General features: G+C 39.5%; 2 protein-coding genes across 5 annotated transcripts; one reads left to right on the plus strand and one right to left on the minus strand.

Annotated features, from left to right (window-relative positions):
- Positions 1-399: 399 nt before the first annotated feature.
- tm7sf3 (transmembrane 7 superfamily member 3) lies at positions 400-21,706 on the minus strand. Of its 4 annotated transcripts, XR_001858696.2 has the most exons (14): positions 21,463-21,706; positions 17,116-17,270; positions 15,263-15,413; positions 14,179-14,299; positions 13,754-13,925; positions 12,470-12,647; positions 11,376-11,462; positions 10,283-10,363; positions 7,019-7,171; positions 4,848-4,945; positions 4,437-4,599; positions 2,055-3,377; positions 1,810-1,881; positions 400-800 (listed from the first exon to the last, which is right to left on the minus strand). XR_001858696.2 is itself a non-coding variant. In XM_017716385.2 (12 exons), the coding sequence occupies exons 1-12, from the start codon at positions 21,569-21,571 to the stop codon at positions 3,124-3,126; spliced, it is 1,722 nt and encodes a 573-aa protein (XP_017571874.1). In that variant the 5' UTR covers positions 21,572-21,706; the 3' UTR covers positions 400-3,123. The 4 variants fall into 4 exon arrangements, 1 of the variants encoding a protein (XP_017571874.1); XR_001858694.2 differs by having other exon boundaries at positions 400-1,881; XR_001858695.2 differs by having other exon boundaries at positions 1,810-3,377.
- Positions 21,706-26,490, plus strand: med21 (mediator complex subunit 21). Its single transcript, XM_017716386.2, has 4 exons — positions 21,706-21,900; positions 23,561-23,675; positions 24,277-24,377; positions 25,615-26,490. Exons 1-4 carry the CDS (start codon positions 21,859-21,861, stop codon positions 25,792-25,794), a joined length of 438 nt encoding a protein of 145 aa, XP_017571875.1. The 5' UTR covers positions 21,706-21,858; the 3' UTR covers positions 25,795-26,490.
- Positions 26,491-26,930: the final 440 nt, after the last annotated feature.

Here is a 26,930-nt window from a genome sequence, read left to right on the forward strand (position 1 = left end):
GTTGTGTGGATTTTCCAGTGGCAATGGCAGGGCTCCTGGGATACCATAGCAAAACACCTAAATAAACCTAAGCAACCGCCTTGACACCATAGCAACCACCTGGGAATTGCTTAAGCTGGGCAAGCACTCTACATTTTCATCACGAAATGCAGCTGTCCAGTCATTAATCATAATTTTCATTCATTGTTCTTCAATACTACAGTATCCATTAGTTATACTGCTCAAACCGGTGCATCAATCATTTGAAAATCAAGCTACAAAACAATGTTGGGCTTAAAAAACTAAACCAATTAACGTTTATACCATCAGACTATATAACAGGATAAGTACAGATATTTAAGGTGAAATGTGGCCTGGGAGCATAAATCTAAATGGAACAGAGTAATAAGTCAAAGTAAATGTCACTTTAACAACTTTATTACATTTAGCTATTACAAAATAGAGTTAAATATTTTGAAAAAAAAAAAAAAAGACTTAGAAAATAAGCAGTCATGACCAACAAATGTGTTTGAAGTGTCAGTTCAGACTGGACAAATTTAAGATGTTCCTACAATCATCAGGCAAGAACATCAATCAGTTTGAAGCTACATCATACACTGCAGTTCCTATCACTGCGAGAGCAAAGACAAGTACAAGGGGCTGTGGCAGTCAGCGGAAATACTGCAAAAACCCTGAGAAGAGAGAAGTTGGCCCCCAAATAAACAGAGCACTCACAACACACTGCGCGTTCTGCATGTAGGTTTAGCACTCAGATTATCTGCTAAACATCCCAATCTTCTTATGTGGCTTGTGTCTGGAACCTAAGAAACATTCACAGAGGGACCTTTAGAGAACACAGAAATGAGTATAAAATATACTGGCAGTGATTAGTTACACTCCTTAATTCCTTTAAACAAATCCTACACTTCCAATTCTAAGTCTGGACATCTGGACGGTGCGTTTCACATAAGCATTACCGAGTGATCATTCTCCTCTAAATAAGTGCTTTTTAAAAATGGGACTCTGCCGGAAATATCTGCATAATTCAGCGTGGTTTGATGTGAAATCGGGGTTGTACCGTCTACAACACTCGTTTTATTTATTATCCAAAACACATGCCCCCATGTGTCGTGAGTTTTTAAATGTAATGTCCGTGATGGTACGGCGTGGTAAACCTAAAGATAAAAAGCTTTCTTTCGATACTATTTTGCCTTACAACGTCCTGTACCCACCACTCCGCCAAGAATGGATTTAAAAACCAAAATATTATCCTAAAACTATTGTAAAACAAAGTCTCGGACATCAGGCAAAGCATTGGTCAAAATTTCATGTATTTACTGTCTGTGAGGGGGTGCTTTTAGAGACAAACTCTTTTGGAGACCACTGCTGTAAGCGATTCTGATACGATACATTTCTCTAGAATGGAACGTTTCACATCAAACCACTGTCAACAGCAGCTTAATTATGGAGACATTTTGGCTTCCCCTTTAGACATTCAGCAGGGGGTTTACAGCATAAATGTGGTTATAATATTCCTATCAATACCCCGTCCCAATATTCTCCAGGATTCCCTGGATGTGCAAATTCCTGCAGTAAGAGTAAACAGCTTTTCAGGGCCCACGTGACAAATACCCAGTAGTAGTATGCGACACTGTCTACATAAAATTCCTTATTTCATATTCAATATCACTCCCATGCTAAGTGCAAAATGTGACAAAATGTTAGAAACAAATTCAAAGTTCAGATTAACTGTAGCATCTGATGTAACAAGGAAATAAGTACAAGATCTGAATCACAAGCGTGGCTAAGAAGTACTGAAGGAAAATTTACCAGAAGGACGCACAGGTAGAGTTAACTGACAGATGTCTGCGGTCATCTTCCTCCAAGGATTTCATTGATAACCTATGAGAATCCCACAGTAAATGTTTCCTATAAAAGGTTATCATTACATGTGCCTATAATCTAGCTAATGATCGGTGGCACAAACTAAACTTGTCAGTAATTAGATTAAATCAACACATGATGACTCCCTAAATCAATGACTTATTTAAAAAAGGCAAACCAAAGGGATATACCTTCCACGTTCTTGGCTTTGGTCTGTCTGGGCTTTTTTTCCATAATTCATCCACTTTAAAAAACAGCAATCTATTAAGCACAAGCATTCTGAGACACAAGTGAAGAAGTCAGGCTCAGTTTCCCAAAAGCATCACAGTGTTAAGATCAGGAGAACTATTAGAGAGGGTGTTCAAAGTGATTCTCTACCTTCTTAGAGTGACCTTTGTGCTTTTGGGTAACTCACCTTTGATTAGAGAAAAAAAAAAAAAAAAAAAAAAAAACAACAACATACAAGCTTTGAAATATCTAGTCACATAGAACTGATATTGGAAACAAAGAGTTTAAAAACCAGAGACTGAATGGTGAGACAAGCTTTCCAGTACATTAGGAAGTGTGCAGCTCATCAGGCAAGCATCTTTTAGAATGAAGGGGGGGAACGACACAGGTTTTAAAAACAACCATTCATTGTGCCTCGTAATTATTTTGCTGTTTTTTTGCCTGTGGCAAGATCCTTCCTTCACATGGTTAAAAACAGCAAAAAAAAAGTCTGTGGTTTGACCGAGGGCTTGTAGTCCATCCATTTTACCGAAGCTCTTCTTATAGGGCGAGCCCAGTCCTGATACATTTTATATGTTTACTTAATCCATTGCAGAGTCTGTCAGTACATTATAACTTATGTCCTTTTACTGTCTGCCCCATACAAGCTCACAATCTACAAGGGCTGTTGCAAGAGCAGTATATACACATAAAAACTCACTGTGAGGCTAGAGGCAGGCCGCTGGCCAAATCATACCAAGGTGACCAGCCATACGGCCGATTTTTAAGAACACTATGCCCCATGTAGTAGTGAGCACTGCAGGCACTATGCTCTGGTAGGAAAAAGCACAATCAAGAATTATAGGAAGCTACTGAATGGTTCATATTCAGAGACCCCAAAATCCTAGTAATTTGCAGGATAGCAGGGCCTCTTGCCTCTTTGGGCCTTTGGACCGGTCCTCCTGTCGTCACCTTCGTGCGTCCTCATCCAGGAGCCGAAAGGACACAGGCTCAGTAGACCATCCACACAAAGATCAGTGAAAGGTCAGAAAGTCAGAGCAGGAGGGGCGTGCGCTCACCCGCAGGCTCCGTGTGGCGTGTGAGCTGGCGTGCACGGGCCAGCAGGCGTGCGGGGAACGAGGGAATGTGATGGCTCGGGTCTAGGACATTGGTCTTCCGCCTCTCACGTTCCTGGCGCCACATCACGTACGGGCTAGGTGGGAAGAAGGGCCGTGAACGCTCCCTGTAGAGCTGCACCACAATGCCCGAGACCGCCAGAACCACCCACACGGTGATCATGATGAAATCTGCAGAAGATGGAGAGAGATCAGAATAGCTTCCTTACAAATCCAGATTTTCAGTAGTGGTGGGAAATACTGAATAGGATTATAAATAATGGAAAAGCAGTCGTGGGCTGGAGGTTAGGGATCCAGCCTTGTGACCGGAAGGTCGCCAGTTCGATCCCCAGAGCCGACAGCACATGACTGAGGTGTCCTTGAGCAAGACACCTAACCCCCAACTGCTCCCCGGGCGCTGCGGATTGGGCTGCCCACCGCTCTGGGCAAGTGTGCTCACTGCCCCCTAGTGTGTGTGTGTGTGCTCACTAGAGTGTATGTGGTGTTTCACTTCACAGATGGGTTAAATGCGGAGGTGAAATTTCCCCATTGTGGGACTAATAAGGGTCACTTAATCTTAATCTTAATATTCCAGTGCAAATAAGGGCGACCAGAATATCACAGTGTACACATCGTGTTGACTGTTCCTTAGAAGACTCTTTATTCTTAAAAACAATTGTTTAGGATATTAAAAACAAAAGAAAAATTTATATTAAACCAAATCATGACTTTAAATAAATAAACTAATCAAACTGAACCATCCTTTTTTAAATTCATTATTTATTCAAGAACACCACAATCAAATGACATATCAAATATCAGGTTTAAGTGAAATAATTTTACTGCACACTGTTTAATATACTGGAAACAAATAAAACATGAATCATATGTGCTGTAACTTTTGCACAGACCTTTTTGCACATTTTTACATTAAATTCAGCAAGTAAACAGTAATTATGTATTAAAATGTGCAGAAGTGTGTACTCTTTAGAGGATGTGTTGACTTACTTTCACTTCAAAAAAATAAACAAAACGTAATCTGACTAGGCTGCCCAAACTCCTGCATATGGCCGAATTTTAATAAATAAGTAAATACATTTTAGTAAACGAAACCTATCCTAATTTTTTTTTGCATTTCAACATATCATTTAAAACTCTGCACTTGGAAGTCGTGGAGAATAAGAAATTTGAATATCCTAAATTACTGCAGTGCACTCAAGAGAGCAAGCACTGCAGTAGATTGTGCCTCACCGATGTTCTGCAGTGGCACTGAGATGAAAGCTCTGCTGAAGTTACTGTTGAGGAAGCGTTTAAGGATATCCATGGTGATGTAAGACAGGCTTGTGTAGGTGTAGGCATTAACCGTCAGCACAACCATGTACGCCCCAACTATGCCGCATGTTGTTATATTTCCCTGAAACACACACAAAACATTTCTCTCACACTTCTCTTCAGAGCTCTTACAATATAAAACCACTGAACACTTTTTGCAGAACAAGAGCTTCTTGAAATCAAAACGTAACAATTCCACAAAACTGTGGCTGTACAAAACCAACCAAACCTGGAAGTTAACATGTCAGCTTTACACACTGAGACCACTGCACTGATAAGCCACACTGCACACTGACAGATGTGTTTTTCTGATGTTCTGTTGGTCAGTACCTCTCTTGGCCATCGGATGAAGAAGAGGGGCACAATTAGCACAATGCAACTGAACGTCACCCAGAACACCACGTCATTACGAAACACGGCCAGGTCACCTAGGAAGCAAAGAACAAACAAAACCCAGAAAGACATTAGCTTTAAAAAAAAAAAAAAAAAAGCGAAATCCTTTCTTAATGATATTCCAACAACAGCCAACAGCCCTCTGAGCCCATCACATGTCCCCAATGCAAATTTAAAAGCAAATTATTTATTTGGATAACAAGAATCTATTTAATGCACAATTAGTAGGATTGTCCTGTTTTACATGCTCTTTTAAAAAAAAAATAGTGCAAAAAAAAAAAAATAATAATAATAAATAAAGATTTTACCTGGGAATATTATATAAAAAAAGTCATGTTACAATATGCCTTTAACTAACAGGGTTGACGGGTAAGTGACAAGGCTGCTGCAGAGAAGCAATGGCTGATCAGTTCATCTCTACCTTGTGAATCTGTGATCACTTTTGCGGTTCGCCAGGTACAGCAACCTATATGAAGTGATATATTTCTCATTAAAAAAATGTGTTCGGTTGTGTGTGTAACCGTGCACTGACTCTACATACGTAGATATTTGTTATTAATTTACTTTAGGGATAATTTAGGGACAAATATATACGTTGTTGGTGAGAATAAATGTTTGTAAAGGCTTAAAATGACTTTTTCCCCACTTAATTATGTCAGTTCTGCTTCAGATACAGGTTTGTAGCAGGACTGATGGTAACAGTGTTGAGGTTTGCAGTTTTTTTTTTTTTTTTTTTACTTTTAAGATTTCCACTTATGCTTTAAAGATTTTCAGACGACATGCTCAAATGATACGTAATATATTTTATTTACTTTATCCATGTTAAATGCAGGTAACAGGGACATGATTCCATTACCAAACCTGTCCATAATAAGAAAACATTGAAAAATGGACAAAAGTAATGAGGAGAAAGAAAAAAAAAAACTTGACATTTTGCCATCTTCTTCATCAGATTTAAATAATGTCACATCCTGCGAGTTATCCTGACTTAGGTTGTGGGGATGCAAAGAAATGTTATTTTACTAAATTTTTAAATATCAAATTTTTTTCACAACAAAAGACAATTTATTACATTTAAAAACAGTAAAAAATACACACACACACACACACACACACACACACACCCCATGTAAGCCGCTTCTCCTTCTGGGGGTGCTGGAGCCTATCCCAGCTGTCATTGGGCGAAAGGCAGGACACACCCTGGACAGGTCGCCAGTCCATCACAGGGCAGACAAACAGACATACACAAATCACACCAAGGGGCAATTTAGCAAGTCCAAACAGCCTGACTGCATGTCTCTGGACTGTGGGAGGAAATCGGAGAACCCAGAGGAAACCCACGCAGACACGGGGAGAACATGCAAACTCCACACAGAGAGGACCGTGGTCACCCGGCCAGGGACTTGAACCCAGGCAAAATAAACACTTATTCTATCATTTATTTTTCATGAGAAACTTGCAAAAAGAAATGTAGGGACATGAAAAATCAGTGATCATGAAAGTAAAAGAGCTGTTAATGCAAAAAAAAAATAATAAAACGAGTCGTTTTCTTGCTTTCGACCTCAAATTATACAATAATCACTTAAAAAAGTGTTCATTTTAAAATTTGACTGTCAAACAGTGCTCTTGATGCAAAGAATGCAAATCGTCCTATCTTTCCTATTAATTAACCTTGTTAGCACTACCAGAAGAAAGGCTGTTGATTTTCTACATGAAAAAAAGCACACAGAGTTCAAACTGAATTTTTCTGCTAATTTTAGTGCACATTTATTTATTGAGTTTAACAACTACAAAAAAATACAAATGTACTATAACTTTTGCACAGGCCACATTTTATGATTTATTTTTCCTCAATATGTTAAATTCAGTAAATAAGCAGTAATTGTATATAAAAATGTGTAGACGTGTCCTATGAGGAGGACGTGTTAATTTATTTTTACTTAGAAAATCAACTAAAAGTTTCATTTAACCAAAGTTGTGCATAGTTGTATGTATAGTACTTTCTCCTGACAATTCAAACATACCGTTTCTAATGCTCACCGTGACAAGGCCTAAAACAGGTTGTGCTAAATTTCACAGATTTTTTTTCTTACATTGCCTCTTCTTACCGAGAGGTGTGAAGAAGACGATAGAGGAGACGAGAAAGCCGAGAATGAGACCGACCACAACGACACAAGCCATCACTGAACCGAACCTCCACCACGTCATCACCAGAATCACACCTCCAACCACACCTATCACTGCTGTCAGGGTCAGTCGAACTGCAAAGAAAGCAGAGAAAACAGTCATGTTTAGCAGGCAGCGGTACAGCTTCCTATAGAGTATCCTTTAAAAGTTTATAGACATCTGAGTGAATACACGATTTTAAAAACCTTAAAGGCATTTAGATTCAAAGGCTCATACTTAAAAACTCATTTTATATTATTTAGACAGGCTAAGTTTCCCTACATATGTAGTTGTGAGCAAAAGTCTGAGGACTGAGGAAAAATGTGGGCTGTCAGGGATACACTGCTCTACAAAGAACACACTTTTGTATATTTTAATGCACAATTACTGTTTGCTGAATTTAACATATTGGAAAAAATAAAACCCAAATAGCTTTTTTTCAACTAAAATAAACAGAAATTGGGCACTGCAATTTGCAGAAAATGGCATATTTAACTGTGTTTCCTGTAGAAGATCTGTTAGTGTATTACGTAATTATGTAATTTCTTTCCAACGTTTGTGTACAACTGTATATCCGTGGTGTAATGTTATCACAGGATGTCTATAGCGTTTAAGACAGATATGTATGGGCCAAGAGATCCCAGCATCTACTCAACTTATTGCAAATGTATGATGTTACGCATATGTAGCTGCTCTCAAGAAGAAAACATCTAATAACATGTTTTGTAAGTTTTTTGTAAGTTTTTTTTGTGGTTAGGGAGAAACATTCATCATTCACCTAACCAGATGTCTCTGTGAATACTGCATTGCTAGCATTTCTTATTCGCCAAGTAGTTTACAGTCATCATAACTGCCAAATAAAATCAAACTCTCTGTCAGACTGTATAATAACATACTCTGATAACTTTTACATTGTCCAGTCTCCTCATGTAAGACTAAGCATGCCTTAATAATACTCAAGACAAATATCTAAATGTCCAACCTAAAAAATTCTGGGCTGATACCAATATCCAGCATTTTTCATGTACATTTCTGCTGATGCTGACATAAATATTTATAAAATGTAAAACCTGGGAATACATGTACCTGTATCAGCATTACAGAGAAATGCAACAATGAATTCTGTACGGCTACTAATGCAGTAAAATTAATAAAATGCAGATATTTAGCACAGTAATGTCACCTAAACATTCTGCTCTTTCATATTTCTTTTTTTGAAATAGTCGAGTGTAAACCTCTATCAAATGTATTTGGGTTTTTTTCTTCAGCAAATATTAGCCAATACCAATGTGATTACCAAGCATCCCTGAACAAAAAAAGTGTGTAAAACAGGGCAAAGGGTGCTACTTAGAAGAGGATAAAATAGACACTTCAGATTTGTTTCACACTTTTTTGGTCACTGCACAAATCCATAAGTGTAATTTCATAGTTTTATTGTCTTCACTTTTACTGTACATGTGGAAAATAGTAAAAAATAAATCAAAGCTATGAGAACGTGTCCACACTTTTTCTGCCTAGTACCATCTTTCAGAAATCTAATTTATGAAGAATCAAATGTATGAAGAGGTGATCACAAGTGCGATAAAAACATATTCAAATTTTATTTCAGTACTGAGTGGATGAAGTACATATTACTAAAAGTTCAGTGTTCTGCTGGCTGAACTTTCATTATACAAAGCTCTGTGAAAGACTTGCACTGGCGAGCTGTACTGTACCTCGTGATGGCTAACACTGTGGGCTGTACTGTAAGCTGCACTCAGTAATGTGGCACATGACCGAGAGGAAATAATTAAAGCCTGCAACAACAACAGCCACACAGATACCCTCATGCATATGAACTGTGAATGACTCATTTCACTCATGACTCATCTGACATGCTATGAATAAAACACACAGAAAAAAAAAACAAAACAAAACATGAAGATTACGCTCGTTTCATTGCAACTGTGTTACACAACTACCATCTTTGTGGTTAAAAATTACCTTCAGCTTCCTCTCTGAGGTCTACATCTTATAATCTACAGAATCATCAAATGAACTTTTTTATCTAAAGCAGATCAGAATACGCCACACAGGTATCTGGCTGCTCCACATTCCATCTGCACTACAAGTACACAAAAAGCCAGGTGAAGCAATCCACCCTTATTATGCACCATCATCTTTGCCTTAACTGTCTTAGCAGGAAACCCAGAGAAGCACGAGACACCACAGCACAGAAAAAAAAACCAGCATCCTCCATGACACAATATATTACAGTCTCTCCAGAATGCGTGTGATGCAGTAATGTGATTAGAAGCATGCCCAGCCCGTTTGTATAACTAAATTACTTTAAATAAATGCTCTGGAAACAGCAAATTTACAGTAATATATTTGGAAAGGGCCTCAAAGGAACAGTGTGACTGAACTGTAAGAAGAAATGGTCACACAGAGTGAGAGACATTCAGATTCAAGGTTGTGCAAGAACTTCCTTACAAAGAGTTTCCTTCAAAACTGTGGAAATACGAAAATATGAAGGGACTCTACAAACAATTTTATGGATAGTTTACATTGTAAAGTACTGGGACATGATTGTATTGGGAGCTGGAGTAATGCAAGTTTACCACATGACATCTGTAACAGTATAAATGACAAGCGCAGGAGTGGCAACTTGATTTATGCACTGCCATTCGTCCAGAAAAGCTGAAAACGTCATTATTCGGTTTCCATCTTTCTGTCTCTCTTAAGAGAGAGCACGGTGTCATTACCTTGACAATTCACAGCCAACATCACCACATAAAATCAGACGTTTCTGTAGTTTCTACGTTTTAATGTTCTTATTTGTGCATATGAGGTAGAACATATCATATTTGACTGATAAAGGAGACCACATGTAAATAATCACTGTTAATTTCCCTCTGGGATCAATAAAGGATTCTGATTAAAACAAAACCTTTAAATCTGTTTTTTTTTCCACTTGATATGCCAAAATACACATAGAAACGTGCTGATGGAAACCCATCTACTGACACTTTTTGTTCTCTGCATAACTGTGAACTCTGACTTTCTGTTTTGTACTGGTAGCTATTTTCAATCTAACATGGTGCTGGTTCATTCATACAATGTGCAATCAATTCTGTCCACTTTACGAAGTCACAAGCGCTACATGAGCCACTGTCAGCATGTGGAATGCAGTTCAATGCTACTTTAACTGTATGAAGTGGTCTTACTGTTGTAATCCAGCATGGTGGTTCTTGTGATCAGCACAAAGAAGAAGAAAGCTCCAAAGGCAAAGCCCATACAGAAGAGCTCTGAGGAAAGATGGGGCACAGGAGAACAGCATGTGAGCTTTCTCTAGGTCAGTCAAGTCACTCAGTTCATTCATGTCAGTTACACTAGCTACATTCACATATGAAGACAAGAAAGAAAGAAAGAAAGAAAGAAAGAAAGAAAGAGAAAGAAAGAGAAAGAAAGAAAGAAAGAAAGAAAGAAAGAAAGAAAAAAAGAAAAAGAAAGAAAGAAAGAAAGAAAGAGAAAGAAAGAAAGAAAGAGAAAGAAAGAAAGAAGAGATGGGAGGAGGGAAAGAAAGAAAGAAAGAAAGAAAGAAAGAAAGAAAGAAAGAAAGAAAGAAAGAAGGAGAGATGGGAGGAGGGAAGGAAAGAAAGAAAGAAAGAAGGAGAGATGGGAGGAGGGAAGGAAAGAAAGAAAGAAAGAAAGAAGGAGAGATGGGAGGAGGGAAGGAAAGAAAGAAAGAAAGAAAGAAAGAAAGAAAGAAAGAAAGAAAGAAAGAAAGAAAGAAAGAAAGAAAGAAAGAAAGGAGAGATGGGAGGAGGGAAGGAAAGAAAGAAAGAAAGAAAGAAAGAAGGAGAGATGGGAGGAGGGAAAGGAAGAAAGAAAGAAAGAAAGAAAGAAAGAAAGAACCCTGAACACTGACTTCTTCTGAACATGCGCTCAGTATGATCACAGGTTCCTCTGAATATAAGAACCAAAACAATCAGCTTTGCTTAAAAGATGATGAATCATCTTATAACACATCTGTAATATGCATTGCTGAAAAGCTGTAGCTGTTCTCAGTAAACTAAGAACTCTGTGGTTATTTTTACCAACCGTGACCTTTGTGCCTTTTAGCTATTATTTTTCCTTAAAAAGATCAACTCCGTTAAGACTAATGGTGTTCCCGCATCATAAATAACCAGAATACATGGGGAAAAACTTAAAACTTAGACTGGTGACCTCCAGAGGTCTCTGCCCGAGGCAAAACAAATGTGAAGGACGTGCAAAGTTTATGAAATGGCAAGGTAATCATTTAAGAGGTTCACATACCACATTTGAAAAACCGATGACCCAAGAAACACACAAAGAGCCCTGCAAGTCCCGTAATGGTGAAAAACACTTTGGTGGATATTTTCCCTGAGAGGAAATAAAAAAACAAAAAAAACAGAAGTTTAGAGAATTTGGGCATAGATGACAAAACTCTCCTAAACCCTAAACTAACACAAAGGCTGACTGACAACTAGGCCTGTGAGTTAATGCAGTAAAAGGCCTGTGTGGGGGAAAAAAACAAATCAGTAAATGAGCAAAGATGTTTAGACTTCCACACATAAATACAAGTGAATTTTTAAACGTGTTTAAAAAGATCATATCCTGGACAAGCCACTGAATGATACGCTGACAAAATAAACGCTCAAGATAAGATCACCTGCTGGCTTTCTTTTTCAAAAGTTGTATCCACCTCAATCACAAGCTTTTTATGGAAATTCTGGCAGTTTTATTCACTTTTATGAATATCGGGCAGTATGACAATACTGCATCTTCACTGTGGTAGCTGTTATCTGGAGAAACAATATTACCCGGAATCTAATCTATGTGCAACAAATTTAATTTAGTTGCTATTTTGGAGATACATGTTGTCCTTCAGACAGTAATGATACGCTTTTCTGAGCATATTGTGGATACTGTCAGTACTTAAAGAACACAGACCAACTGCATAAAAAAGTGGAATAATTAGCCCTATTTAACCACATTGAGTGCAGTGAAGTATGTAAAACATTGAATTTAAATACGGTTTTCAAAGTAATTGATGTGTGGCACAACTAGTGCATTCTGTCTGTGTGTTAGGATATCTTTATAGATATTGTCTACTGTGAAATTGCTTTCAAGTATTAAAATTTATATTTTATTTTAAAATAATTTAAGGCTTTGGGTCTCAGGAAAAACACATGGACATCACTGAGCAACAGCTTTGGACAAAAATGCACCAGGCAAAGTGGCCACAGACATAAAAGGCTCAGATGGTAAGCTTGGGTAACATTTGTAATGGAGTTCTTTCTTACAAGATTAAGTACATTTTAGTGAAATTAAACAACTGCCCCATTTTCACTAAAAGAATCCATCAGAATGTAATGAGAACTAATCACCTAATGTGGTGCAGCCGTCTAGAATGGAGGCAAAGCTGCAGGCATAGGTGTGAACAGGGATGTAGGAGGCTGAGGTATTAGTGATGGGGTCTCTCACGATGATGGAGTAGATAACTCCCTGTCCTGGGATGGAGTTAAAGGACAGTTCTGTGCGGTCTTTAGAGGATAGCGTCATCAGCTAGAACACAAGGAGACGTACAAATCAATAACAATGATATGAAACACATGACCAGAACATAACATGGACCACCTAGCTCTTAAACCAAATATGATTACAGTCTATGAGGAATCTAGGAGGAAGCTACAATAATCACCACTTAATGTACTGTAATATACTGTTCACTCCATCTGTACCGTAATTCATCTCATCACAACTGTATCAATGTTCATATCATTCTGTAATATACTGTAAAAATAGTTAATTATATGTTTCTTCAAACCCTGCATGTATACACATATTCATCCTTATCGGCTCCTTTCCATCCTTCTATTTAATTATCTTTTCAATTTCCCTTAGTATCTTATTGTCTTATAATTATATGTTAACAGTCTGTATGCTTGTCTGGTGTTTAGTAGGTTGCATGCCATACATGTGTGCAGTTACAAAGGCAAATTCCTCACATGTGTAACATACAGTGGGATCCAAAAGTTTGAGACCACTAAACCACTTAGGATTTGATGTGTTCCCTTTTTGCTTTAATGACAGTGTATACTGGCCCAGGCACAGACTCTATGTTTGTGCAAAAGACGTGATCAGTAGACATTCATCTGAACTCAAGAGGCAAAAAAAACCTTTTTATACATGGTCAGTGTCACAAATTTGCTTCAATTTGAGTAGTTTCCTAGAAATAGTCCAGAACCCTGAATATTCCCTCTTTTCTTGTCATTACGTTCCTTTGTCTTTTCAAGTTTAAATGAAAAAAATCCCAGAATTTCAATGTGCTCTCAGACTTCTGGTCTCCACTGGGGGAAAAAAGTGATGTGCATTCTCATTTTGATTCTAAACAATTCAAAAATTTGATTTGGGCCATTTAAAATTATAATGAAACTAATCACCCAGCTGATGTGATATTTCTTTACCACACAGAAAAGTTCTGCAGTTAAACTGTCAGTTCTACTGAAACTCCATAACTCACAGGAATGGCCCAAAATATTCAGTGTGGTATTACTGAAATAGAAATTTGTGAATTTATAATGTCCAAAGGTATGTAAATATTGAGGTACTGGTGTTGACAGTAGTTTTGAACCATTTATCCGAGCGCAGCACTTCTTCATGCTACTAACCTTTCTCCCATTTTCCTCCATGCTTGACACACTGGCAACCCTCTCTATGCCGCTGACAAGGCTCTGCTCTGATAGGTCGTTCTCAGGAAGGAAGTATTGATACACATCATACTCTAACCGCCAGCGAGTGCTGGAGCCTGTGTCCACATCACAGGCAGGGGGAGTGACATCTCTGAATGGACACATGAAGAAAGGGAGCAGAAGCGTGAGAGTGAGTTAAATAGCAGAAGGGAAAGAGAGAAGGCAGGAGGCAAGAGGAAGAAGTGGTTAGCGGAGAGTCAACGCTCACCACAGCACATCACACAACAGACACAATGGTCTGAAATGAGACAGGTTTCCTCTTACAAATAAAGTGTGGAGTGCCTGAAACTAATCTTATAACTGTTTAATTGTGTGTACGTATAGGTTCCAAGTTTATATCATACCTTGCATGTCCAATGTTAGCGGGAGCAAAGCGAATGACTGTCTCATAAATGTTGTAACGCAAGTAGATGTTTGGATCGTTCTCCAGTGGAAACTCCAGATTACAAGCCCCAGGAACAGGATCTGCACATAGCACAAAATCAATGTAATGATCAATCCAACACACAAACATGCTGGATTACTTTCAGTCATCTGTAATTTAAAGGCATACCAGATGAAAACAAACAACTATTTGGTTCTCCATATTGAATCTGTTTTAGGAAATTGAAACCATACAAAAAAAAAAGTGCCTCAGCACACCCACTTTCAATATTATGACAAAGACAGGCGACCTGTTTGCTTCTGGGCAATCTTTGCAATCTGCAAAACCACACTGGCCCAAATAAACACTTCTAAAACAGACATTATGTGGTGACACAATGCATGGCAGTTTAGCTCTCTCGTAAATGACTATGTGAATAGTACCCGGTCACACTTTCACCATATCATGAAAAAACAAATTTCTCTTGCTTTTTTTAATAATGCAGTTTGAAGTAATACAGAAACATTGTTAAACTTTAACACGGTATTCACTCTTCATTCTATACAGTTCATATATGGAAACAAAACTACCAAAAAAAATTTCAGTTTCTGTGACCGCATTAGATCCAACTCATTTACATATATCTGCCATATTCAGCCAAAAGCACTTCCGTGTGGCCATTATCAGTGTTTTTCAAGTGAGGCAGCATACAGAACAGTTTTTATCATTTATCTGCTATCAGTCTTAAAAGCAGAGTAACAAATACAGCTTTTTTAACTCTAAAGGTTAAAGAGAGGTTATAAAATGCTCATGTAAAATGAATAAGGACTATTTTTGATAAATAAACTACACAAATGTTATAACTGGACCTCAAGAGAAAAATAAAATGGGGTGCATCCCTGTCATCCAACTGTGCCACCAGGAGATGCCAAAACTGCTTTCCAATTAGCACTTTGGCTCATGAAGCCTTCAAACTACCTTCACGAACTGGTAAAAATTCAACACAGTGTCAAACTGGAATACAGAAATAATGAGGAATAATAACAAAGGATGTGCTCATCTACCAGTGCTTTTGTAGGGCAACAGAACACCAGTGCCTGCAACAGGATCACCATCAGGGGCTAGTAGGTAGCAGGAAAGAGAGGACTGAGATGGCAAGAGGGGAAACAGCAATCCAGAATCAACCGCTGTGAGTGAAGAACCATACACCGGAACCTGCAGCACAAAAAAACTGAGTTTTATATCCAGATGTTACCAAAACAAGTGTCACACTTGTTTAAGATCTTATATCTAATACTGCACAACATACAATCCATAACACATCTAGACAGAGACTAAATTTAGATGGCTATTTTTTTTAAAAACTATGTTACATGTTTGTTCATTTTCAAAGCACATATCACTTTCCCAGAAGGAAGCAGTAAAGTACAGTACAAAGTACAGTAAAGACCTGCAGTACAAAGTACAGTGAAGACCAAAACAGGAGCAAAGCTTGCTGCATACTATTTACAGAGGCATAAATAGAAGGCATAAAAATAAATAAATAATAAAACATACTAAAAAAACAATAAAAATAAAATGTGCAATACAAAAATAAGCAAAAAAAAAAATCACATAAATACTATGCAGTTGACAACATATGACAGTATGTCATGCCATGTCTGAAACTTAAGCATGTCTATTTGATATCACAAAACTTGACAGAGTTTAAGGCCCATGTGTAATGATCAGCATGAATTGCTGAGATATAAGCTTCCGTTATTTGCTGGTTAGATTAGCCTCACAGCTCCAGTGCAAAACTCAAGAAGCAAAAACAAGTCTTGGCTTATCAGCTGCATTTGAGTTTATGTAAAAAAAAAAATCTATATATTTGATTTCCAAACTGAAACGCTGAACTGAGAGATGAGATCACAGAGGTGATAACTGGGTTTGCACAAGAAGCAGGTCCATAACATTCTTTAGCCTCTGCAATAACACTATACAGGTTTAAACATAATACCTGATCGCTGGCCCTCAACACGAGCCCAAATGAATGTGCTGAATTCGTAAGCTGTAGACTGTAGACTGGTAATCTTTTAAATTTCAAAGAATTCTGTGTGAATCAAAGAAAACGAGTGTGCTGTGGGCTGCTGATGAAGCCAGGCCTTGTGATTAAGCCATCACATGATGCACCAGGAGTAGTGCAAAACCTTCCAGGCTACTTCAGTCCACTCTACTATGAGTGACTCAGTGGAGTCTGTGTGTGGATAGTCCATGCTTTTTGTATGGGCCTGGTGACGGAAATTTCTTATCTGTGCATGTACATGTTTGTGACACTTGTATTACAACACAGTCTAACGTGCCACGATAAGTGTGTGGGTATGCAATCGTGTCCAGGTGTGTAAATGAGTAATGTGGTCAGCATGTGGTTTGTTCACTGCAGAAAACGGTATCTAGTGAAATCAACTTACATCTGGTCAACATATCTAATATTTCTCAGTCTGAGGTTGCTGTGGGAGCATCAGAAGAATATTTAACTTCTTTGTAAGCGTTTTAGTCATTTTATCTAATGACATTGCCTTATTCTATTGGCAGCTCATACTGCTTCAAAAATTCTTGAAATAAGTGTATCACTATACCGATAATTGCTATAGAATAAGATGATCGCTTTAGAGAAACTGATTTAAAACAAGTAAAAAAAATAATAAAAAAAGATTGTAATCTTAGACACTCTCATAATGAGAAATACTAACTATATTGACTAAATGTATGATGTTTTAACTTGTCAAAATATATTTTTTGCAGTGTTCCTGGCAAAACAGTTAGTATCAATGATTAGCTTTTTACAGTAATAAAAATAATCAGCCGTTGAACTACAGGCTCATCTTAACATTCGACATTAATATTCAACAGCACTTCTGTGCATGAGTCTTCTTACACTTCTGAATGAGAGAGTAGCGTTGTGATGTTGAGTGTGGAACTGCAGTGTAACGAAGGCCACGTCAGCAGGGATTCGGGACACGACCGCCTGGACACTCCCATTCACAGGTACACTCACATTCTGGAACGTTCCCAAAGAGAATACCACCTGGTCTGGAACATTAAAAAAATAAATTAATTAATTAACATACTCATAAATGCTTAGATGACAAGCATGGCAAACTGGAGCTGGCAAACGGGCCCCCGAAAAGACACAACAGAAAGTAAATCACACTTTTTTTATTCATTCAAAGTCTTTTTTGTACATAAGGTTCAACAATATTTTTTGCATTGATTAATATTTTCAAATTCCATTAATATTTTTTTGCACATCCTAATTATGGATTTTGGTATTTGGACACCTGTACCACGGAGAATTAACACCCATGCAGATCCCACACATGAAGAAAAAAAAAAAATATATATATATATATACATACACATACATACACACACATACATACATACATACAAACAGAGAGGCCTGATTCTCATGTATTATGCATTTTCTTCTTGTATTCAAAATCAATACATTACCTAATTCCTATAATTATAATAATAAACTATAAAATAAAATATAATAATAAACCCGGCAAGTATTTTTCTGTTTATGCTGCATGAAATTGCTAAACAAACAGTTCTATCTATACAGACTCATAACAAACAGTATCTACAGTAGAATAAGACAATTTGTAAAAAAACATCTAGAAATACGATCACAGTATTAAAGTATTCCTAAAACATGAATTTCAGGCAAAATATCCTTATGTTGTAAATATCTTTTTTTATTTATTTAGAATTCTTTGTTTTGTTATTCTTTGTGAAGGATAGAGTTAATATTTTTTATCTTATTTTTCATGTTTAGTTTTAATATATATTGTCTGTATAGTAACAAGTAACAAACTGTTAAAAACCTTGTTAAGTACCTAACAGAGTTAATTATTTGCTTGTTAATTCTCTTTGGGGGCAGTCGTGGGCTGGAGGTTAGGGATCTGGCCCTATGACAGGAAGGTTGCCAGTTCGATCCCCAGCACCGACGGTCCATGACTGAGGTGTCCTTGAGCAAGACACCTAACCCCCAACTGCGCACCGGGCGCGGTGGATAGGGCTGCCCACCGCTCCGGGCAAGTGTGTGTGTGTATTCACTAGTGTGTATGTGGTGTTTCACCTCACGGATGGGTTAAATGCAGAGGTGGACTTTCCCCATTTGTGGGATTAAAAAAGTATCACTTAACTCTTCTTGTCTTCTTTTTTTCCCCCATTGCTGTCCCTTTGCTGCTGTAACACTGAGAATTCCCCCGTTGTGGGACTAATAAAGGACTTTCTTATAAGAAAGGGAAATACTATACATTTTGACTTGATTTAAGACGTTTAAGACACTGCCAAGACGTCATTTCCCTCAGTGTTGTGGAGGAAAATCAAATGCTATTTCTTGGTAGTTGACACTGCAAACTGTTACAGAGAAACAAGTTTTCACTTTCAGATGTGACTTTTCTGGCAGAAATAAGGTCAGTATCAGTAATCAGCAGTAATCTATACAGTAATAAAACTAATCGGCTGTTCTTCGAGTAAAGCAGTGAAGGAGGCTGCCTATAGGAATAGAGGGCAATTTACTGAATGGGTTAACAGACACTCCACTCCAGCACTAAGAATCAGCAGATTCCTGACCTATATTACACAGTAAATGAGATTAGACATGAATTTTACTCCACTCTCTCACTGACAGCTGCCCATTGACTACACAGCACTCGTCTCTCATAAAACACAGCCTGAGCACTAAGGCCCTCCTAAATAAAGCAAAACGTTTCACAGAAAGAATGCAGAAGTCACGACTCCTCTCTGTTCTCGTCATAATGTCGAGTGAAAAGCCACAAAGTGGAACAGAAAAAAAAAACCCTCTCCTTTCTAATGTTGCATTATTAATAATCATCTCGCATGGTGTTCTCCTGCCCATCAACCGTCCTGCTTGTGCTTCCGTTTAAAGCTCATCTTCTCAGTCGGATAAGAATAACTTCAGAGGGAAGTACAAGAGAGAGAAGACTGGATTTAATATTAGCAGTTAGAGATGTCTTCACCAGGCCTTCCGCAAATGAACCAACCAACAAATAATACTACTCTTCCTCTTTGGATGTGGACATGCATCACAGCGCAACTTCACGGGTGTTTCATACATGTGCTGACTCCCACTCTTTCCCTCTCAACATAAAACGACATGTTAACCGGATCCTCCAGTTCAACAACAACGTGCTGACTTCATGATCCATGTTTTTCCAAGAATGAAACTAAATCCATCATTCTTAACAGACTATTTCTGTGAATTTACTGTCAGTTATTGGTACTAAGAAGGGAGAGAACGTTCAGGCGCAGTGGCGCGTTAATGTGCACAGTCAACATCCAGATTCAAACGAGCTGCTCCTGGACACTGAGCTAACAGAGGTGCAGAGAGATTTCAGCGGTGAGCTCAGCGGTGCTGTGCTTTCTTGGTGTGAACTCCTGTGATTGGCGTGCCGGTCTCTGGGTATTTCCCCTGAAATATTTTTTCCTGTCAGAGACAGAAGTATAGAAGCCTACCTGAAGCTGGAGCACAGCTCTTGAGAGTTCACGTTGAGACCTCATGAAACCTCATTCACCTCTGTACTTTGTCTCTTTTGCAACCTGTGCCTTTAGACCACTCATCTAACTGAAGGCTTTGGTAACACATGGTCTAGGAGAGCGGACTAGGAGAGAGGACTAGGAGAGAGGACTAGGAGAGCGGACTAGGAGAGCGGACTAGGAGAGCGGACTAGGAGAGCGGACTAGGAGAGCGGACTAGGAGAGCGGACTAGGAGAGCGGACTAATGCCTGATGAAAGTAATGGGCAATAGTGATTTACGTTAAATCATTCACATAAATCAAGCACAAATCTATCAAAGAGAATTAAAAAACTGAAATGGCTGAAAATAAACTCTTGTTAGACCTTTTGAGCCTTAAGAGAATGAAGAAAAAAAACCTCAAACCACGGCTGTGCAGAAATAACAGCATTAAAGTCAAATTCTGCTGATATTTCAAAACTGAGGATGTATCTCAGAGTCACTCGGAGCGGTTTGGTGTGGTGTGAAATGCTCCTTTCCAGAGAAACTCACTGAGTCAGAACTGTTCACACAAATGAAGTCAAACGCCTGAAGCCTTGACTGCCTCTAAAAGCCCCCCTCACAGAAACTCTGCCGCCTGAGACATCGTTTTCCACCAGTTTTGGGGAAAGTTTTTGGCCTAAAATGTATATTTTTGTATCATATTCATGGCAGTAAAGACAAACAAGCACCCTCGAATATGTGGCACTATATTATCACGATGGATCACACATACAAACTCAGAAGACCCGCGTAGGTTCACTAGCCTTTATGGATACATGGCCATATTTACACTGTACACATCGAGAGCCCTGGTTCCTACACCTGTACAGAAATCAGAGGTGTAACTCAAATCCATAAACGACGCCTTATATCACTGCATATAGTGTTATTAACATCATGAAGCCTCGTTTACGTTAGGTACGTAAGCAGTAGGTTAGGTCTGTAAGCTGGGCAGCACATCGAGTCTCTGACCTGCTCCGACGTCCTAAAATAGGATCAGATGTCCAGTCGGAAAGCGCATTTTACTATGATCAGCACTGACTGTGGAGAAAGACCTAAGGCTTTGACAGTGGGGTCGTTCTTCAGCCTGGACTATCCGGCCGCACCGCTACAGATAAAGGAGATTAGTCCACAGGTCGGCGGTTAACGCTCCGCAGACGAAGCCCGCCACAGCTATCGACAGTTAGCGCTGTAGCTAACCAACTCCAGCAGCTCCGCGACTGTCTTTGTGCTGTAAAACACACATTAAAACACGCGAGGCACTCGATTTCTGATTTATATATGCCCTCGTTAACTCTGGCTCTGTTTTATCAGTAGTTTGGTTCGGCGAGCAGCGGCCGAAATGTAGCTAACGCTAGCTAAAAAAAAAAAAACTCCACAGATTTCAGCGTGTGAAACGGAAACTGCGCCGGGGCGGCTGAAGGAAAACAACCGCAACAGCTGGCGGTTACGCAGATTTTCAGCGTGTCGGAGACGTTAAGAAAGTCAGTAAGAAGACCGAGGCTGAAGCTGGCTTCCTACTCACCAGCACCTTGGTCAATTTTCCCGTTCCACCTTAAATGGTCCAGCAGTCTCATTCTGGCGCCCGAGGTGTCAGAACAGTAACTGCTGTCCTGTTTAAGGTGGAGCGGGACAACTAGAGCAAGAAGCTGGAGGATAGGAAGACAACGGCAGCCTCGCAATGGGACACTCACTCTCCTGTGCGCGCAGAACACGAAGGCAAGAAAGGACGACGAACAGTAAACACCGCAAGCCTCCTTCTCCTCCCGCTGCTGCTCCCGCTGCTGCCACCCTGGTCTTCATCTTCCCCCTCAGTCTTCGGTTCGGGGCACAGCTCTGCTAACACGGCGGCCCGCCAAGCGCACCACACACAGCCAACAGAGTCCCACCGAGGCCGCTGCAGACCCGGACCATGCTCTACTCTAATCTCCGACCCCTCACTCACACTGTCACTCCGTACTGTCTTTCACACTCCTCTTCCCCCCACACACACACCGCTCCTCTGCCCTCCTCCAGCGCGCTGTGCGCGGTCACGTGAGGCCGCAGAGACCGTTAGTCCTCCAGCCGGCAGGAGGCGACAGTCAGCGAAGATGGCGGACAGGCTAACACAGCTTCAGGACGCAGTCAATTCCGTAAGATAAGATTAATGTTTTTAATGCTTAATTCTCCGGTGTTGTGTATCACGTTATGTGGTAAAATCAGTCGCTTTCGTCCTGCTGCGCTGCCCGGCCGCTGTATCAGCGGTGTGGAGCGATGTTTTCAGTCGATGCGGAGCTTTAGCCGGCTAGCAGACTGCGCTGTTGCTCTTAGTTCATCCGTGGCTAGCGCGAAAACGGGAACGTTAATGTCAGAGCAGATATAAGTTCACATTTATCTATTATCACTCAACACTTATGTTAGACAACTAGCTAGCTGTCCTGTGGTAAATCAGAGATGTTGGCATAACTATCACGAGCATCAGTGCCAGCGTTTTACTGTGAGGATCGATTGTCAAAACGAGGACGTGGTCGGATCGATGCTGCACTATCAATATGAATATTTAACGCTGCACATTAAACACTAAGGTCACTTTCTTGTCACAGAAGCAGCCAGGTGTGGTCCTCTGATCGATACAAGACCAGCCTGGTTTGTGTAATTATTGAGTTCTGCAAACTGATTGAAAATGTGGGCATGACCGCCTGGGTACTCATGTCCTTGAGTTAAAGTAGAGATACACAAGGTAAAATATCACTCCAGTAAAAGTAGAAGTCCTTACTCTAGACCTCCACTTGAGTAAAAGTACTAAAGTATTTGCCTTCAAATGTACTTAAGTATAAAGTAAAAGTACTAAAAGAGTAATTCTGGCTCTGATGTCCTGTTATCATTTTTATAACAAGACTGGCTTCATGAACTCATTTCAGGTGAAAGTCCTCCAGCGTCTCTCTTTGTAAACCAGTCTTTTAATAGAACGTCATTAATTAGTGACGCTGACGTCTATTAAAATGATCATAAGCACAAAACACTGAAGGTAAACAGTTTCCATCAGGGAGAACCGAGTGGCTCTGAAATCACTTTTTACACACAAGCAAAGTTTCAGTTTAAGATTACTTTGTAAATTAGTTACAAGCTGATTAAAAACTGGCTTTAAACTCAGGATCACAGATGAGCTCCTTTACTGTGTTGATCTGTAGGCCTCTGTTCATAAACATAAACCAGCCCAAACTAATTTACTATAAAATTAAAGTGTTTGTATGAATTCAGAAAAAAAGAAACGCACCAGTCTCGACTGCATATGTGGACATATTTCTATATTGTGCTCTATTTGCACAAAGTTAGGTTAGTTCATCATTTAGGTGACGTATGTGCTCCCAAAGTTTTACGCTGCTACGCTGATGTTGAACCGTGTGCTGCACTGGGTCGGTATGACCAACAGGTCAAAACCAGCTCAGAACAAAGTGACCGCTGTGCCCTGATTGGTGCTCTGGCTTTGCGCTTCTTTTGTTTTGACATGTTACGTTTTTATACACACAGAAACCAAAAGGAACGACAGATTTCTCAAAATGTAGTGGAGGAAAAAGTCAGATATTAGACTCTGAAATGTAGTGGAGTGAAAGTTGAAAAGTCGCCCAAAATGGAAAAACTTTAGTAAAGTACAGATACAAGAAAAAAACTACTTAAGTACAGTAACGAATTACATTTACTTAGTTACTGTCCACCACTGAACAGTAACGCATGTTTTGGTTTCTGTACATTCAGTTAGGCACAGTAGGTCTTTATCTCCAGTTCTCTGTGTGTGTCTTTTGTGTAATGTAGTTGGCTGATCAGTTCTGTAATGCCATTGGAGTGCTGCAGCAGTACGCGCCGCCTGCTTCCTTCAGCAACATCCAGACAGCCATCAACAAGGACCAGCCATCAAACCCCACAGAAGGTGCGCAGATCCTCAGATCACAGCTGTGTATTAGTTAAAGCACAGCAGGTCATGGGTCATATTGGTTTAACGTGATGTTTTGGACGAGGAACCAATAATATCATTGAGAACAGTGACCTTTAAACTGATGAACTCCCTGTGGAACCAAGAAAGGTTTCAGATTGGAGCTTGAGTAGATGTTTCCTGATTTCCCAGACATGGATTAATCCTAGTCGTGGACTAAATTCATGTGCCAAGGGAGAATCACCACTGATTCTTTTGCAATCTAGAAATGGCCTTGATCTGGGTCTGGGAAACTGACTTCATGGTCCATGTTTTTGATCCATCATCAGTCAGTTATTGGTACAGCTGTGTATTAGTTAAAGCATAGCAGGTCATGGGTCATATCAGTTTAACGTGATGTTTCAGATGAGGAGCAGATATTATCATTGAGAACGGTGTTCCACTGTCCCATAATCCACCTGTCCCATCATTAGCTGATACAGTCCTCTTGACACTCTGTCTGGGGTGTTAATACATGAAACAGTGCAGTGTAGCTGCACTGCAGGACTGGAGCTAGGACATGCTGCTTTAGTCTAATCAGTTGATCTCCCCCCAACAGAGTATGCACAGCTTTTTGCAGCCCTGATCGCAAGGACAGCTAAAGATATTGACGTGTTGATTGACTCTCTACCTAGTGAAGAATCAACAGCTGCTTTACAGGTATGTCTATTGCCAAACTCATAGTCTCAGGTTATAGTTAACCAGTAGATATTTAGCATTAATGCCTATGAAGAGCTATAACTTGCTACAATTTCTTAAAGGAGCAGTGTGTAAGGTTTAGTGGCGTCTAGCGGTTAGGTTGCACTTTACATCCAACTGTGTACCCCTCCCTCACCCCTCCCTCACCCCTCCCTTTCCAAGCATGTAGTAGAATCTACAGTGGCTGTAGGTTTTCTGCTGTTGCCTGTTTATTTGACTTCTGACAATGATAATTCGCCGTCCCCTCTTTTTCTTGTGTTGAATAATAAGTTTGATCCTCCAGCCAAAATTAGGGGTCTCAGACCTCTCAAAACACAAAATAGTGAACCAGCACAGACAGCAATCACTCATCTTTCTGCGTCTTCCAACTGATATAGCGGCACCAGATGCAAGCTACTACTTCAATGTAAAAATGCGAGAGGCACCCTCTGGAGTCAGCGTCTGGTTCTCATCCCGCTCCCTATGCAGATATGAAGTTTTCATTTTAAGCTAACAAAAACGCAACACTGCATAGTTACAGATGTTTATACTCTAATGAAAACATGGTTTTGTATGCTGGATTCCATTTCTGCTAATGGATCCCCCAAATCTTTCATACTGCACCTTTAATACTTCATTAAAATTATGCATGTAATGATACTCTCAGATTTGATTGGGCTCACAATTCAGTGTCCTCACGATATTTCGAACACACTTTGAATTAAGGTAAATGATGACTATAATCATGCTGTTGCACAACTTACTCATGACACTAGACCTGTCATGATGCACTGTTACAAGCCATGAATATATTTGTCTGTACTTGAAGTATGGAAACACTATCTGATCCAAATATAGATAGAGAGAGATAAAGAGATAGATACTTTATTGATTCCGAAGGAAATTTAGCATTATTATTATTATATATAATATAATAACTCATAACCCTTATTGCATGAAGTCACTGAATTTTCAAAAAGACTGTCTAGTTATATTAATTCTGTAGCTGCTTCCTTGAGCAAACTTGGGCAACCAGTGCCACTCAGTTGAAATTCAGGGAGCAGTCTTTTTAAACGAATGCTAGAAAACGCCCAGATGTCTGCACTCCCCCCATGTCTTGTGTGCTGTGGTGTAAATAGAACAGGCCTGCTTTGATGAACACACTGTAGTTCCTGCTCTTGCCTGTTATTTATTGTTTCCTCCTGCATCTTTTGATCAGGCTGCTAGCCTGAGGCAGTTGGAGGAGGAGAACCATGAGGCAGCAGCACGACTGGAAGAAGTGGTGTACAGAGGAGATCTACTACTGGAGAAGATCCAGAGCGCCCTGGCCGATATTGCCCAATCACAGCTACGCACACGCAGCGGTACATCCAGCCAGTCCGCGAGCCCTGAATCATGACTCGTACTGTTTCAGGTCAAACAAGGACTGACATGCACTGCAGGGACTTTTATACTCCATATTCACCCGTTGTAGGGAAGTATTCATTGACATTTCAGCTGAGAGGAGAACAACTGACAGAGCTATAATGGGAAGACGGGTGTTCTGATGGTGCCTGTGTTCCAGCCTCTTCTTAATAATGCTTACTAATAAGACAACACTTGCGACAGTGAAGTGGTTGTGTGATCGTTAAAAGCCTGCCTGTTCGTAACTGTCACCACGTGGATCTTTGTGAATGAGCCTATTCACGCAGCAGAATACATGGTACAGTCTGAGGTGTTGATGTTCACTCACTTACAATAGTCTGAATATGCATCCTATGGTGATGAGAGATGTTTATTTTTTCAAAGCTGCAAGCCTTTTTATTCATATACCACAGTGTGTGTGTTAATGATGAATGTTTTTGCATGGGTGTTTTTTTTGTTTGTTTGTTTTTTTTAACCCCCACCCCATGCAAAATTACTTGTGTACAGTATTCATCTTTTCATCCTGGCTTAAAACAAGCAGTTTTTGTATTTTGTGTAATGTAGAGCCGTGCTAGGATGAAAAGAAGTTTACACTTCAAAAGAGACAGTTGTGTGAAGAGGTTTTGTTCGCATCTCATTAAGGCCAGATCTCAAATATTGAATATTAAACTTGGTTGCTAATCAAAACGCAGTTGTTGTAACTCTTTGTTTAGACCTTTAAACTGTGATTATGTGAAGGGCAACTCCCTATGGAACCAAGAAAGGTTTCAGATTGGAGCTTGAGTAGATGTTTCCTGATTTCCCAGACATGGATTAATCCTAGTCATGGGTTAAATTCATGTGCCAAGGGAGAATCACCACTGATTCTTTTTCAATCTAGAAATAGCCTTGATCTGGGTCTGGGAAACTGGCCCTTAATGTTTTACACTTTCAGAGTTAAAGAAAAATTGAAGTCTCAGTATTTCAATAAATTGATTTTAAAAAGTCAAGTTGGCAGACTGTGTTCCAGATTTCACATTGAGTGGGGTTTCTGGTGGAACTGAAGGTTAAGATGTATAACCAGAAACCGGCAATTACATTAATACCATGAGGCAGACAATAGGTGGTTGGCTAGTGTAGTGGTTAACACCT

Source organism: Pygocentrus nattereri, chromosome 11 (genome assembly GCF_015220715.1).
Source record: "Pygocentrus nattereri isolate fPygNat1 chromosome 11, fPygNat1.pri, whole genome shotgun sequence".
In the NCBI taxonomy this organism is placed as follows: domain Eukaryota; kingdom Metazoa; phylum Chordata; class Actinopteri; order Characiformes; family Serrasalmidae; genus Pygocentrus; species Pygocentrus nattereri.

Bases quoted from the DNA above. Each gene is read 5' to 3' on its own strand.
- tm7sf3 (XM_017716385.2), bottom strand. From the start codon at position 21,571: ATGAAGACCAGGGTGGCAGCAGCGGGAGCAGCAGCGGGAGGAGAAGGA. The intron at 14,300-15,262 runs GTAGATGAGCAC...TGCTATGTGCAG, and splicing joins GTTGCCCTACAAAAGCACTG to ATCCTGTTCCTGGGGCTTGT. The intron at 13,926-14,178 runs GTATGATATAAA...GTGTCCATTCAG, and splicing joins GCTAACATTGGACATGCAAG to AGATGTCACTCCCCCTGCCT.
- med21 (XM_017716386.2), top strand. From the start codon at position 21,859: ATGGCGGACAGGCTAACACAGCTTCAGGACGCAGTCAATTCC. The intron at 23,676-24,276 runs GTGCGCAGATCC...TCCCCCCAACAG, and splicing joins GCCATCAAACCCCACAGAAG to AGTATGCACAGCTTTTTGCA. The intron at 24,378-25,614 runs GTATGTCTATTG...TCTTTTGATCAG, and splicing joins AATCAACAGCTGCTTTACAG to GCTGCTAGCCTGAGGCAGTT.